Source organism: Piliocolobus tephrosceles, chromosome X (genome assembly GCF_002776525.5).
Source record: "Piliocolobus tephrosceles isolate RC106 chromosome X, ASM277652v3, whole genome shotgun sequence".
In the NCBI taxonomy this organism is placed as follows: Eukaryota; Metazoa; Chordata; class Mammalia; order Primates; family Cercopithecidae; genus Piliocolobus; species Piliocolobus tephrosceles.
In genome coordinates this window covers 22297988-22310657 of record NC_045455.1, presented here as the reverse complement: position 1 = coordinate 22310657, position 12670 = coordinate 22297988, and the positions used below count along the sequence as shown (strand labels likewise).

At 42.8% G+C, this 12670-nt stretch overlaps 1 protein-coding gene across 1 annotated transcript; it reads right to left on the bottom strand.

Moving 5' to 3' along the window:
• Positions 1–4102: 4102 nt before the first annotated feature.
• LOC113219605 (claudin-10-like) lies at positions 4103–11827 on the bottom strand. Its single transcript, XM_026446582.2, has 3 exons — positions 11599–11827; positions 4293–4454; positions 4103–4204 (listed from the first exon to the last, which is right to left on the bottom strand). The coding sequence occupies exons 1-3, from the start codon at positions 11816–11818 to the stop codon at positions 4119–4121; spliced, it is 468 nt and encodes a 155-aa protein (XP_026302367.1). The 5' UTR covers positions 11819–11827; the 3' UTR covers positions 4103–4118.
• Positions 11828–12670: the final 843 nt, after the last annotated feature.

The window sequence follows — 12670 nt, the reverse complement described above, 5'->3', positions numbered from 1 at the left end:
GTCCTGGAAATCTACAAAGAAGATCCAATTAACACAGCATACAAATCTAAAGGATAAACAACAGCAACAGCAAAGCAAGAACAACAAAACCGTGCTCTGAGATCTAAACTGTTTTCCAAAGTTTTAGGGTTTGGGTATTGGAGAGCAAGTATTTGCTCACCAGAAATTTAAACTAGAACATGTGGCAAGTAGCTGTTTCTCACTGCGCTTCCTAAGGGTCCAAACACACATGCTCCTGCAGGGAGAGATGGTATTTAGTGGCAGCTAGTTTTTGTAAGATTCATGTAAGATAATAATGGGAAGAAGAGAGCTTTCTTGCTCCATCCTCTGGAAGGCTCCCTCTGTCCACTGAGACAACAATTATCTCTGCTAATTCTGAAAGGACTAGGTCTACAGACAAGAATTTCCCTTCTAGGTACTGTGCTAGGCAAAGAAGATAGAGTTGTATAGATGTTTTCTGACCTCAAGGAACTTAATTCTCATGCCAGCTGATTAAGACACCAAAGACATAGAACATTCTTACAGTGGCATCCTCCACATCCCAGCCCTTCTAGGGCTGGCCGTGCCACAAGCTTTGATTCTACAACGTATTCCTCTCTAAGTTCACATACAAACAAAACCAGAAGCATCAATTATCAAATTCCAGCAAATCTAGCCAAAGAAGTGCTATCCCTAGAATAAGCCAAAATAAAATATTGCTTTAAAGATGACATTTCAGACCTAGGAAATCAGTTCATTTTGTGCTGGTAGCCAATTTATAACTTATTCATCTTCCCAGTTTTTATCCCCTCTACTAGAAGGTATTGATAATGGGAAACCAAATGAAGTCATGTTAATTTATTAGTTTTTATACAAGTGTATTTTGTTTAAATGAGGTGTGAGTTCTTGTGGGTGTCATGTCATTTTAATGCCTGTTTTCTATCATTGTGGGTAATTAGAATCTGATGGTATCTACAATTCTCAGGCCTTGATAATTCCTTGATCCAGCTGGATTTTGTTGAAATCATGGAGGACCTTTGCGAAAGTCACTGCAGGGAAAACAGAGATGAAGGAGAGAAAGCCCCAATCTCAAGGAGTCAACTCATTCTCAATATCAGGTTTTGTATAGTCTATATTTTCTATAGACCTTGATGCAAAGGGCCTGTTATTTGTAAATATTACCAATGGATAAGCAGTGCTGTTTTTCATGACCCCTGGTTCTTGTGCTTTTAATTACATTAGGTAAATTGGCGAATTGTAGGTGTTATATATTTAAGCCACCTCAGAAAAGAGCTAATAAAGGCATCTATAAAGATAAGCCACATCTTACATACTATACAGAATTAAAAAACAATCTTCATAATAGTTAATATAACACAATAAAAACTAATATAAGGTGTTTGCTCTGTGCCAATCATATATATATATATATCTCCCAACTCTCACAGCAATTCCGTGAGAGGGGTACTATTATTATCTTTGTTTTACAGACGAGAATACAGAGAGAGAGAGAGAGAGAGAGAGAGAGAAAGAGAGAGAGAAGAGAAGAGATGGAAAGAGAAATTCCGAGAAGCTAATGAGAATGGAATAGCTCAATGTAGCACTAAGAGGTTGAAAAAGAGGAAAACTTCTCACAGCACCTAATTACTGAACTGAGTTTAATCAAAATCTGAAAAGAGAATAAGAAATTCCAATGGCACTACACTGAATTAGGTGACTGAGCTATAGCAAGCACAGAAAACAGTCACACGAAGATAGGTTTAAGTTATTGTTTGTACACAAATTAGCCTTGACTATGTGAGGAAAGATTCCAATGATTGTTAAGATTTAGACAAAGATATCCTTAATAATTGTCAGGAAAATAAAACCAGTAATATCGGAAAGATAATGTAGAAGAGTGAGCAATGTGTTTAATAAAATAAACCATGAGAAACACAGGTTTGTTGCATATTTATGATGTCAAACCCTAAAATAAAAATGTATCATTTAAATACAATTATTTCATTTAAATATTAAAATATTTCTAAGCTTCAGAAATACAGCCTTGGTTTTCATTTCAATGTTTGCAGCCATGTACATCTGTGCAAATCTCATTTGAAAGATAAGTCAGGAGAAAATAAATCAGGACATATTTTTGTATCATAGGCAGGGGATAAAAAAGTTATATTGGGATCTAAAACATTTGTTTTTGTTTCCCATTTAATAAAATTTCTGAATAAAAACGATTTTTAAATGTCTAGAAAAGGCTGGGCATGGCTGCTTATGCCTGTAATCCCAGTACTTTGGGAGGCTGAGGCAGGAGGATCATTGAAGATCGAGAGCTGGAGACAATCCTGTGCAACATAGCAAGACCTGTCTCCATTAAAACATGGAAAAATTATCCGGGGCCGGGCGCAATGCCTCATGCCTGTAATCCCAGCATTCTGGGAGGCCGAGGCGGTCGGATCACCTGAGGTCAGGAGTTCGAGACCAGCCTGGCCAACATGGCGAAGCCCTGTCCCTACTGAAAATACAAAAAAAATTAGCTGGGCATGGTGGTGCGTGCCTGTAATCTCAGCTACTAAGGAGGCAGAGGCAAGAGAATCCCTTGACCCTGGAAGATGGAGGTTGCAGTGAGCCGAGATCGCACCACTGCACTCCAGCTTGGGCAACAAGAGCAGTAACTCCATCTCAAAAAAAAAAAAAGTTTCCAGTTTTGGTGGCACATACATGTCCCAGCTACTCGGGAGGCTGAGGCGGGAGGATCACTTGAGCGCAGGAGCGCAAGGCTGCAGTGAACTATGATCACACCACCGCACTCCAGCCTGAGTGACAGAAAGAGGCCCTATCTCTTCAGAAAAAAAAAAAAAAAAGAACGAAAGTTGATGAACAGTATATATAGAATATTGTCACAAAAGTTACAAAATAGTGGAATATTATAAATCATGCATTTTAGGAGCCAGTGTTCTGAAGTTCAACTGCCTGGTTTGAATCAGAGTTCAATCAGCCTACTAGTTTGGTCCAAGTTCCCTTGAACACATTACTTGGCCTCTTTCCTCAATTTAAAGAAAGAGTACCAAGAGGACCTACTTAATAAGGTTATAAGGTTGTTTTAAGAATAAAATAACATAACATAATAAAATAATATTTGCAGTGCTCTGCTTGGCTCCTGGTGGGGACTCAACAGGCACTAGCTATTATTTTCATTATATTTCATGATATAAGATTTACTATTTATGCATAAGGTACACTTAGAACTAGAACATCAATTTCCTGAAGATTCCTAAAACCACTAGAAAAAAAGCCCAGCTGACCAGCTATTTCAGTAATATACTCCTTAAAAATTCTATAAAATTTGACCTGAAGTCTAAAATAAAATTACTAGCCTCAATGATAGCAATACACACATACATATATATGTGAGGCTTCCTAAAGAGGGATGTAGATATATTCTTAGGCAAGACAAAATATTTAATATATTAATTCTGATTTGGTATCCCTGGGGTTTTCCCAATCCAAATAAATAAGCCTAGGGAAACTATAAAAAGCAACAGCCCATAGTTTAAAAACAACACCAACAAGCAAACCGATCTGTTAATTCCAAAGCATTCATCTGCAAGACCGACCAACCACAATTGGGTAAAGGCGCCGTGCTCCTACAACATTTTTCAAAAACCTTGCATCATGCACAGTTTCTTTATAAAGGCTTATTAGGTGGAGCTTGTTAAGACAATAGTTAATACAGCAAATTTAAAAGACCCAGAAACTATCTTCTGGCAAATATTTTGAGTGAGCAGCAATCGAGACAAGCTTTTAATTTTCTATTCGCATGCCGCATCATTCTTTCCTCCCCATCTGACATCTTTCACTTTTCCTCTACTTGACCTCAGTTTCATGATGTACAGCCGACGATGAAGTTTATTGTTCTAAATTTGATGCCTTGAACTGCTTAGAGACAAGACACTGCAACACTAGCAAAGTAATTAAATGTATGTTTTGCATATGTGGCATATAACACATTTAATCTTGAATGATGTCATCAGTTACCATTTATCAGTATGTCTTACTTTCAAAAGTCATATAGGAAATTCATGTCCCTTGGTTGAGAATATTAATTTATATACATTTCCTGTGAGCTGGAAACAGACAGAGAGGAGTACTTACTTTTGCTCAATAAAGAGAGGATCAAAGAATTCCGTTGTGATTTTGTTTGCATATAGGGAACAGCCGGTCATTGAGCACAGCCCTAACAAGTATCAGAGGGAAAGCACTATGGTTAGTGTGATTTCATTAACATCATCAATTACCTTGCTTGGAAGAAAGTTACTATTTACCTGACAGTATGAAGACAATCCCAGCCAAACAAGCAATTTTAGCTTTGGCTTTATCGGAGCCTCCGACTTTGGTACACTTCATTCCAAAGAGCGCAAATATGGAACCAAAGAAGCCCAGGCTGACAGCAGCGATCATAAGTCCTCTACATGCCTGGATATAACCTGCAATTAGAGTAGGTCATTTACGTTACATAAGCATGTGGCTGTCCAGGGAGAAATCCTCATTTTACATTGTCATTCTGGATGTTTGTTTTCCAAACAGATAACTGTAAGGGTGAAAACATGTGGCAAGACAAGCAAGAAAGGAAAGCAAGTTAATCCACAGGGAGTGCCTGTTCCAGGTCACACACTGTGAAGTGCAGTTTATGCGGAATCCTCAGGACAGATCTCTCAGTGTTATTTCCATATTCACTGATGAGGAAACTGAGGCACCACAAAAGTTATGTGACTTACCAGAGGTGAGTTAGAAAGTAGCAGACATGGATTCTATCCCAAATCAGACTACAGATTCCATACAACATTGCCTTGTCTGTGAAAAAACATCATCCGCCACCATCATAATTCTGTAGCTCCTCTGCTCATTGGACCTTAAAAATGTGTTTTAATGGTTTTGACATTATCAAATGATAAGATTTATAACTGGGCAGCAGAAAGAGCTCCAAAGGGTCAAACCTTCCAATATTAGTGGAATATCATTATGAACCAAGGGAGGTCTAAGGGAATATTTTAGTGAAGTACTATTATTTTCAGGGCATATATAATAAAACTGGGTTTTAAAAAGCACTATTTTGTAGAAGAGTAATTTATAGTGATTAAGTCAACTGTTCTCCTATAAATGAATGCCTTTAAAGTATCCTAAAAAGTATGTTCTGTGAGTTCGTTTGTTCATCCTTCCTGTGTTATTCTTTTTCTTAGTCACGTATTTTTATTTGCACAGCCAGGCTACAGGGTAAACTTCAGTGTAGCTTTTGTCCAGGCTTTTACATTAACAGGATTTAAACTAATAAGCTTTTACCACATAAGTCATTTTCATTTCAGCCTGAAACAATGCCATATTTCAATCTAAAATAGTGATAGTAGCACATACTGGGTGTAAGTAAATATTTGCTAAGCAAATGAACATATATACCTACATCAGATTTACATTTGGAATTAAACTTTTTAACTGGAAAAAACCTCTCGTGTGCCAATATATGACGAGTCATTTATTATTGGTGTTCAAGCACAGCCACAGTAAATAATAATTCCGAGATCATGATAATCATGAATTTAGGGAGTACGGACTAGTGGTCTCCAGTTCAGTTTCTTCTTTTTCTTTTCTTTTTTTAAGACAAGGTCTTACTTTTGTTACCTAGCCTGGAGTGCAGTGGCATCATCATAGCTCACTGCAGCCTCCAATTCCTGGGTTCAAGAGATCCTCCTGCCTTAGCCTTCTGAGTCGCTGAAACCATAGGTGCTTGCCACCACCTGTGGCTAATTTTTAAATTTTTTCTACAGACAGGGTCTCGCTATTATGCCCAGATTAGTCTCAAATTCCTGGCTTCAAGTGATCCTCTTGCCTCAGCCTCCCAAAATGCTGGGATTAGAGGCATGAGCCACCGCACCTGGCCCCAGTCTGTGTTTCTTTGGAAAAGAATGAAGTTTTAATCCTATTCCTTGGACCCATTTTTTAAGAGAAAACCGGAGCTGCTCTACTTAATTGTAAACACTTTAGACTCCCACAGATGCAGACTGCAAGGACAGTCACCTTCTATTGTGTAGTGTGAACAATTTCCATACAAAAAACAATTTCACTAACACCGTGGCTATCAAAAACAGCAAAACAAACTTATTTTTAGGAAAACAGGATAATGAAGGCTTCTTTCATAGCAAACATTGTGCTGCAGGGCTATTTGGGTCTCCGCTGCCAAATGCTGAACCAGCTCTATTTTAAACTTCAGTCCTCAAGTTCCCCAGCCAGAGCCCAGACAGCAGGTAGAGGCAAGACAGAGAGGGGAAGCCTGTCAGTCCCTTACAAGATTCAAGAGAGCCTGCGAGGATAACCCAGACTGGTTCATCACTTGCCACCAGGGCTACTCGGACAGTGTGGTTTCACTCTTTTTGTGAAATTCATTTTAATCTATGGTTTTGAGGTTTTATAACTGGTCCTGACTGCACTCATTAAATAAACAAAAACATGGGGGACTCATCTATTTATATATACTCCCAGGAAACATTAGCATGTACCCTAACTGGCATTTCCTTTAGTTATCTTCCATGCTTTGTTAACAGAAAGTTCAAGTTGTCAGGAATTTACCAAAGGTTAAATTAGACAATTTGGTCATTTAGAACGCAGAATGCATTTCCCAGCTGATAAACAGTGGGTAGAATTCCAGGCCAACCAATTTGATCCTTAATATGACAGGGAAAATAACAGTAGTCTTTAAACTTTATGTAATCACCACTTACAACATTTGTCCCAAGTTTCTCACTCTGAGATGCCCTGTCTCAGCCCTGGTATTGGCAGCAGGACCCGCTTTGGTCTCTTGACACAAGCATGAGAGAAGCGGGCAGGGCAGATTCTGATCTGGTCAGGTCCTTCTTTTGTGCCAACCAGAACCCGGATTTGGAAAGTGAGGTACCTTTCTCCAGCATGAACAGTAGCAATAACTTGCTAATTTTGCGCATGCACAAAGAAGGCAATTTACAAGGACAATTATTGGCCAGATTTTCTGAAAGAGAGAGCAAAGAGCCGAGGATAAACTCCCCTGCCAACCATAAATGTAATGGAGTTGCTCGTAAGCCTGAGATTTGTAAATTCTCCGTGTTCTAAAGCTACCAGTTCTTACAACACCCACAGGTCAGAGCCAAGATGGTTCCAACAAACCCTTTCAGAGTTCATCTTTTGCAAAGCAGACTTCTACAGCCTTGCTTTTTAACAGTTCCTGAGGGCAAAACTTACAAGTAACACCAGCAGGAGAAGTGGTAGTAAAAACCTAGTCAAGGAGGCCATTATTTTTGACAGGTCTAATTTACTGACACTGTTAATAGCTAATTAACACATTAAGGTGCTGAGGCATGAACATATTTATTTAGAAGTTTTCTGAAGTATAATTTATAGTTAGTTCTCCTGGGAGAAATGGCAAGCATTCCCACTAGAAAAAATAGATGGCATACACTAAAAAACAAGCTGGCTGAAAATTATTCTCAGCTGAAGTTCAAGTGGTACTTTGAAAGGAGTATGGGTTAACAATAAACAGAAATCACAAGCTCATTCAACTGTGAAATTTTCAAATAGTAAAATACAGCGACTTTAAATTAATGAACTCTGTTGGAGGAAACCTTCAAGGTGTTCCTTAAAAGTTAAGTGTTTTCCAAATTATGTGTACTTTATTTTCAATTGCAAAGCAGCAAAAAACGAAAACATCCACTAGGTGGAGACAATTTGCTAATAGCACCTGTGCTAGTTGATGGATTTTTTTTTTTTTTTTTTTTTTTTTTTTAGGGCGGGAAAAAAAGAATGTGCTTTTATTTTCCTGGTAGCTTTGTGTACTTCTGCAAATCCTTTGAGAGAACAGTGGTATGAGAAGGGCAGGAGCTCTGAGTTTCACCTCTGGTGCTTCTATTTACCCGAGGTATGCCCTTGGTTATAGGACCTAATCTCTCTGAGGCTCAGTTCTCTCATCTGTAAAACAGGGATAGCAGCACCTCCTTCACAGGATGAATAACATGGGTGTCTGCTGAGTAGTAAGAAAGTCATCAAAGCATCCCTTCATATTATAATACTACAGTGGATTCTAAGCAGAAATTAGAGCTGGGTTCTTAACATGGCATAACATCAAATCTAGACATATAGCTTTGCTAGGCCTCATTTTCCTTATAAGGAAAACAAGTGGCAATGATACCCCTAGGGGAGGGGAATCAGAGATTTCTTTATATAAGAAATTTAGGGCTGGGCGTGTGGCTCACGCCTGTAATCCCAGCATTTTGAGAGGCAGAGTCGGGCAGATCACTTGAGGTCAGGAGTTCGAGACCAGCCTGGCCAACATGGTGAAACCCCATCTCTACTAAAAATACAAAAATCAGCCAGGTGTGGCTGTAATCCCAGCTACTCAGGAGGCTGAGGCAGGAGAATCACTTGAACCAGGGAGGCGGAGGTTGCAGTGAGCAGAGATCATGCCATAGCACTCTGTCCTAGGGGACAGAGTGAAACTTTGTCTCCAAAAAAAAAAAAAAAAAGAAATTCAGAATAATGAGCTCATCGTTTGACTCCAAGAGTTCTTCCACCTAACACAAGATAGGCAAGAGTCACGAGCCTTCTCTCTCCCTTCCCGGATTGTCTTCCTAATCTAGAGCTCATGCGTGGGTTTAAGGGCAGGGCTGTTCTACTCAGGCCACCATGGCAACTTTCCCAAAGGCAATGTCAGGACCAGCACCCACCAGATATGGCTGCCCTGGGAATGCAAGGTAGAGAGGACAAACAGAGGGGCCCTACCCTGGAAGCTTCCACTTGCAGGTGGGGGAATCAACTTCCCCTGCACAGGAAAACACAGTTGCGTGATTTAACCCTCCAAAATGTTATTCTGAGAGATGCAGAAAAGTAAGTTTGTTTTGCGGTAAGAAATGCCCTCTTAAGCCACAGATGGCAAAGTCATCAAAAAACAGGCTGATATATATGATTCTATTACAAATTTCAAAGTCCTGTATGAGAAAAGGCACCATAAATTTAAAAGACAAAAAATGGTGTGAAATTGCAACCTTCATAGCAAATCAAGGACGGAACAAATCATCAAAACCACAAAGAAACAACAGAACCATGGGCCTAAGATATGGATGCCAATTCACAAAAGAGAAAAAAACAAATCATCAGTAAATATATAATAAGATGGGTTTTGACCATTTTTATAACCTGTGATTTTGACCATGGCAATAAGGGAAATTCCAACTAAAGTGATAACAAGATAGCCGGGCATGGTGGCACACACTTGTAATCCCAGCACTTTGGGAGGCCAAGGAGGATGGATGACCTGAGGTCAGGAGTTCGCGACCAGCCTAACATGATGAAACCCTGTCTCTACTAAATACAAAAAAATTAGCCGGGTATGGTGGCACATGCCTGTAATCCCAGCTAGTTGGGAGGCTGAGACAGGAGAATTACTTGTACTTGGGAGGTGAAGGTTGCAGTCAGCTGAGATTGTGCCATTGCACTCCCAGCCTAGGCAACAAGAGCAAAACTCCATCTCAAACAAACAAACAACAACAACAAAAAACCAACAACAAAAGCTGGATTAACAGAGTGGTGAGAATGTGGAGAAGCAGATACTTTCATACACTGCCAGTGGAAAGTAATTTGACAGTCTGAACTGAATATTAAAATGCATGTGTATTCTACTGCTCTCAAAAAAACATGTCTCAGTGGAATGGAGTCTACAGAAATATACACACGTACAAAGAGGTGAATATAAAGATTTTCAGTAAAGCATCACCAACAAAGAAAAGCTGGAAAAGGTCCAATGTCTACAATGGATCCATGGTTAACTAAGCCATTTTATGCAGTTTAATGAATATACCATGCGTCAGTTACGCAGAGTCACTTCTATTAACTACTGACTTGGAAAAATATAATTTAAAGTGTTGTACAACAGTAGGTAGTGTCATGCCATTTATGTTTTTAAAAGTCATTTTTTAGTCACATGAGCACACAGGAAGACCATTTTGCAAGTTGGATGGCATATAAATGTCACTCCTCTCTGCTCTCCTAACCAGGACAACTGTTTCTACTTCCTCTTCACTCCCTGATCTGCCCCCAAATAGGTATGGTACCAGCTCCACTCTCACTGCACACATGTAAGAGAAAACTTTATTATTCTGCACTTAATAATATTCATAGAGCATTTGTTTCCTTCTCTCCTTTGTCCCCCAGCTGCCCTACAGAAGGAAGCATACCTATCTGGCAGTGTCTCAGGGAACAATGGAAGAGTGTTACAACAGAAGAGTGTTCAGAGGACGGTAACGTATTGCCGACTATAAACCACAGAAACAAGAGAATGCCTGTTCATCTACCTGAATGTGTGCTCTACAAACCACAGAAAACTCAACGGTAATGCTGGGGGAATAAACACTGTTCTGGCTGCTTATTTTACCCAACAGGACACGGACCCGGGCGCCACCCTTCTAAAACTAGATGTGTATTCTTTATACGGAGGTTCCATCAAATACCACGTTGAGCAACAGTTTGCTTTTCGTGGCAAACCCCATCTTAGAGGAATCAATTCTTTTCTTTCATTTACACAGCTATGTAAACAAAAACTGCAAGTAATAAAAGAAAAAGAAACACCTGAAATCTAGAAATACGTAACGTAAATAACTCCTCTTAAGTTTCTGCCGGGATCCGTTTGCTGTAAAATCCTGGAAGCAAAGAGCCTAGAACTTGGGCAATCACTGGGAACCGGCTCACATCGGCTGTTGTCTTGAAACTCAACAGAGCCAGAGTTCTGTGTGAATATCCACCAGCTGCTACCAGCATAAGGCCTAACCGGAGCGACGCAGGTGAACCTCTACAAAGGAATAACCCAGGACAGCAGCAGGCAACCGGGGACTCGGATGCAGAACTGGTCAGCTCCTGGGCGCCACGCTCGCACGGCCCAAGATTCCCTACCCTCTGCCGACTCACTGCGGCACCGCAAGAGCTATTATTTTCCTGAAACTCGGAGGCAGTGTTTGCAGTGTTGCCTCGGCGGACAAGTTTGTAGAAGCTCTTTAAAGGGAAACAACAACCCTGCAATATGTTTTCCCCCTTCCAACCTCGCACCCCCCACCCCCGCCTACTTTTAAAAGAACCAACGAAATGGCTCAAGGGAGGGCAGGACAAGCGGATTTGGCTTGCAACGACACCGTTTTCATCAGAACCCAGCCTTCGGGGAACGTAGGGGAGGAGGAGGAGACAAGTCCCTGCAGCATGAACTGTGGGTCCCAGCGGTCACCAAGATATGGGGGGTGGAGGGGCAGCCGCGTCCTCGACTCTCAGGACGGCAAAGCTCCCCCATCCCCCGACGCCTGGGAGTCACCAACCCGGGCCTGTCTGCGTGTCCCCCCTCCCGGGGTCCCGGGCTCGAACAGGCGCCCCGCGAGACAGCCGTCAGGGGAGGACGGGCACCAGGGACCGTGGACCGTCCCCGGCTCCCTGAGGCCCTGTGGAGAGGGACGGGGCGGGCCTCAGAGGAGTCCAGTCCGGGGGTCCCGCTGGGAGTATTGGGGACCAGAGGGCGCCCAGCGGGCTAGCCATCGAGGAGGGAGGGCCGAGGGCGGGGGCCGCGGGGATGCAGACCGTCCAGCGCCAGCATGGAAGGGAAGTCCTTGCAGTTGGAGACGCCCGTGGAGTCGGTAACGCACGCCTTCCACAGGTTGGCCCAATAGGTGGCGGTGGTGATGACCGTGCCGTCAATGGTAGACACCTTCCAGTAGTCGGTGGGCAGCGTGGAGGACACCAGTACCCAGCCCGAGATGGAGACCATGAAGGCGATGATCTCCGAAGCCGTGCTAGCCATGCCGCCCGCTGCAGCCCTGCTCGCTCTAGCGCTCCCACTCTGCGCCGCGACCCCCGCACTCCCAACCCCGCGGCTCTGCCTCCTGCCTCCGCCCACTGTCCCCGCCCACCGCCCCGCCCACCGGACCCGGCGCCAGGGGGCGCGCGCGATCCGGCACACCCATGCCCAGGCCCGTGGGGGGCTCAGAGGGCTCGCGATAGCTCACCGGATTCTCCACCTGCAGCCGGTCAGCGCCCGCGTGCGGGAGGAAGGCCGGCCTGCGCTCCCCTGCGCTCTCCCGCGCCGAAGGGCCGCGGAGAAGAGCTCGCTTGTTGGAGCGGCTCAGGTTCAGACTGGCACCGGGTGTGGACAGCCTGCTGCGCCCCCACCTCATCACCCCGACCCAGCCCTACCCAAGGCAAATAGCTTGGCTTCCTGACTACCTTGTAGAAGCAAAGCAGGAAAAGCCTTTTCCGTGCCCTGAAAGGACACGGTTTGGCAACTCAGCCCTCGGTTTGCTGAACTCTAAAGGTTTGCGTGCCACGCTTGTTTGGGTGACTCTGTTTGACTTGCCAAGGAGGGATCACTGTGCAGATTCTGGGCTGGAAACCGGCCTTGCCCTCAAAACTCTGCAGTTCTTTTTGGCCTGGTGGTATGCGGAAAGTCCTGGCAAAAAGGTACGTGGCACAGGCCTAAAGTCAAGATAGCAGCAGATGGGGCATCCTGACAATCTTTATCTTGCTGGTGTACTCATACTAATGCACTATACAGAGGGCATTTGTTTAACACATTTTCCCTGTAGGTCCATTCCAGCGCCCAGGTCTATGAAAGGATGCTGCTATCCCAGTCAAAACTGCCATCTTGACTTTTTTT

Excerpts from the sequence above, each read along its gene's own strand:
- LOC113219605 (XM_026446582.2), bottom strand. The coding sequence starts at position 11,818 with ATGGCTAGCACGGCTTCGGAGATCATCGCCTTCATGGTCTCCATCTCG. Across the intron at positions 4,455-11,598 it reads TTCCATGCTGGCGCTGGACG|GTTATATCCAGGCATGTAGA; the intron begins GTCTGCATCCCC and ends CTCTAATTGCAG. Across the intron at positions 4,205-4,292 it reads GATTGTCTTCATACTGTCAG|GGCTGTGCTCAATGACCGGC; the intron begins GTAAATAGTAAC and ends GATACTTGTTAG.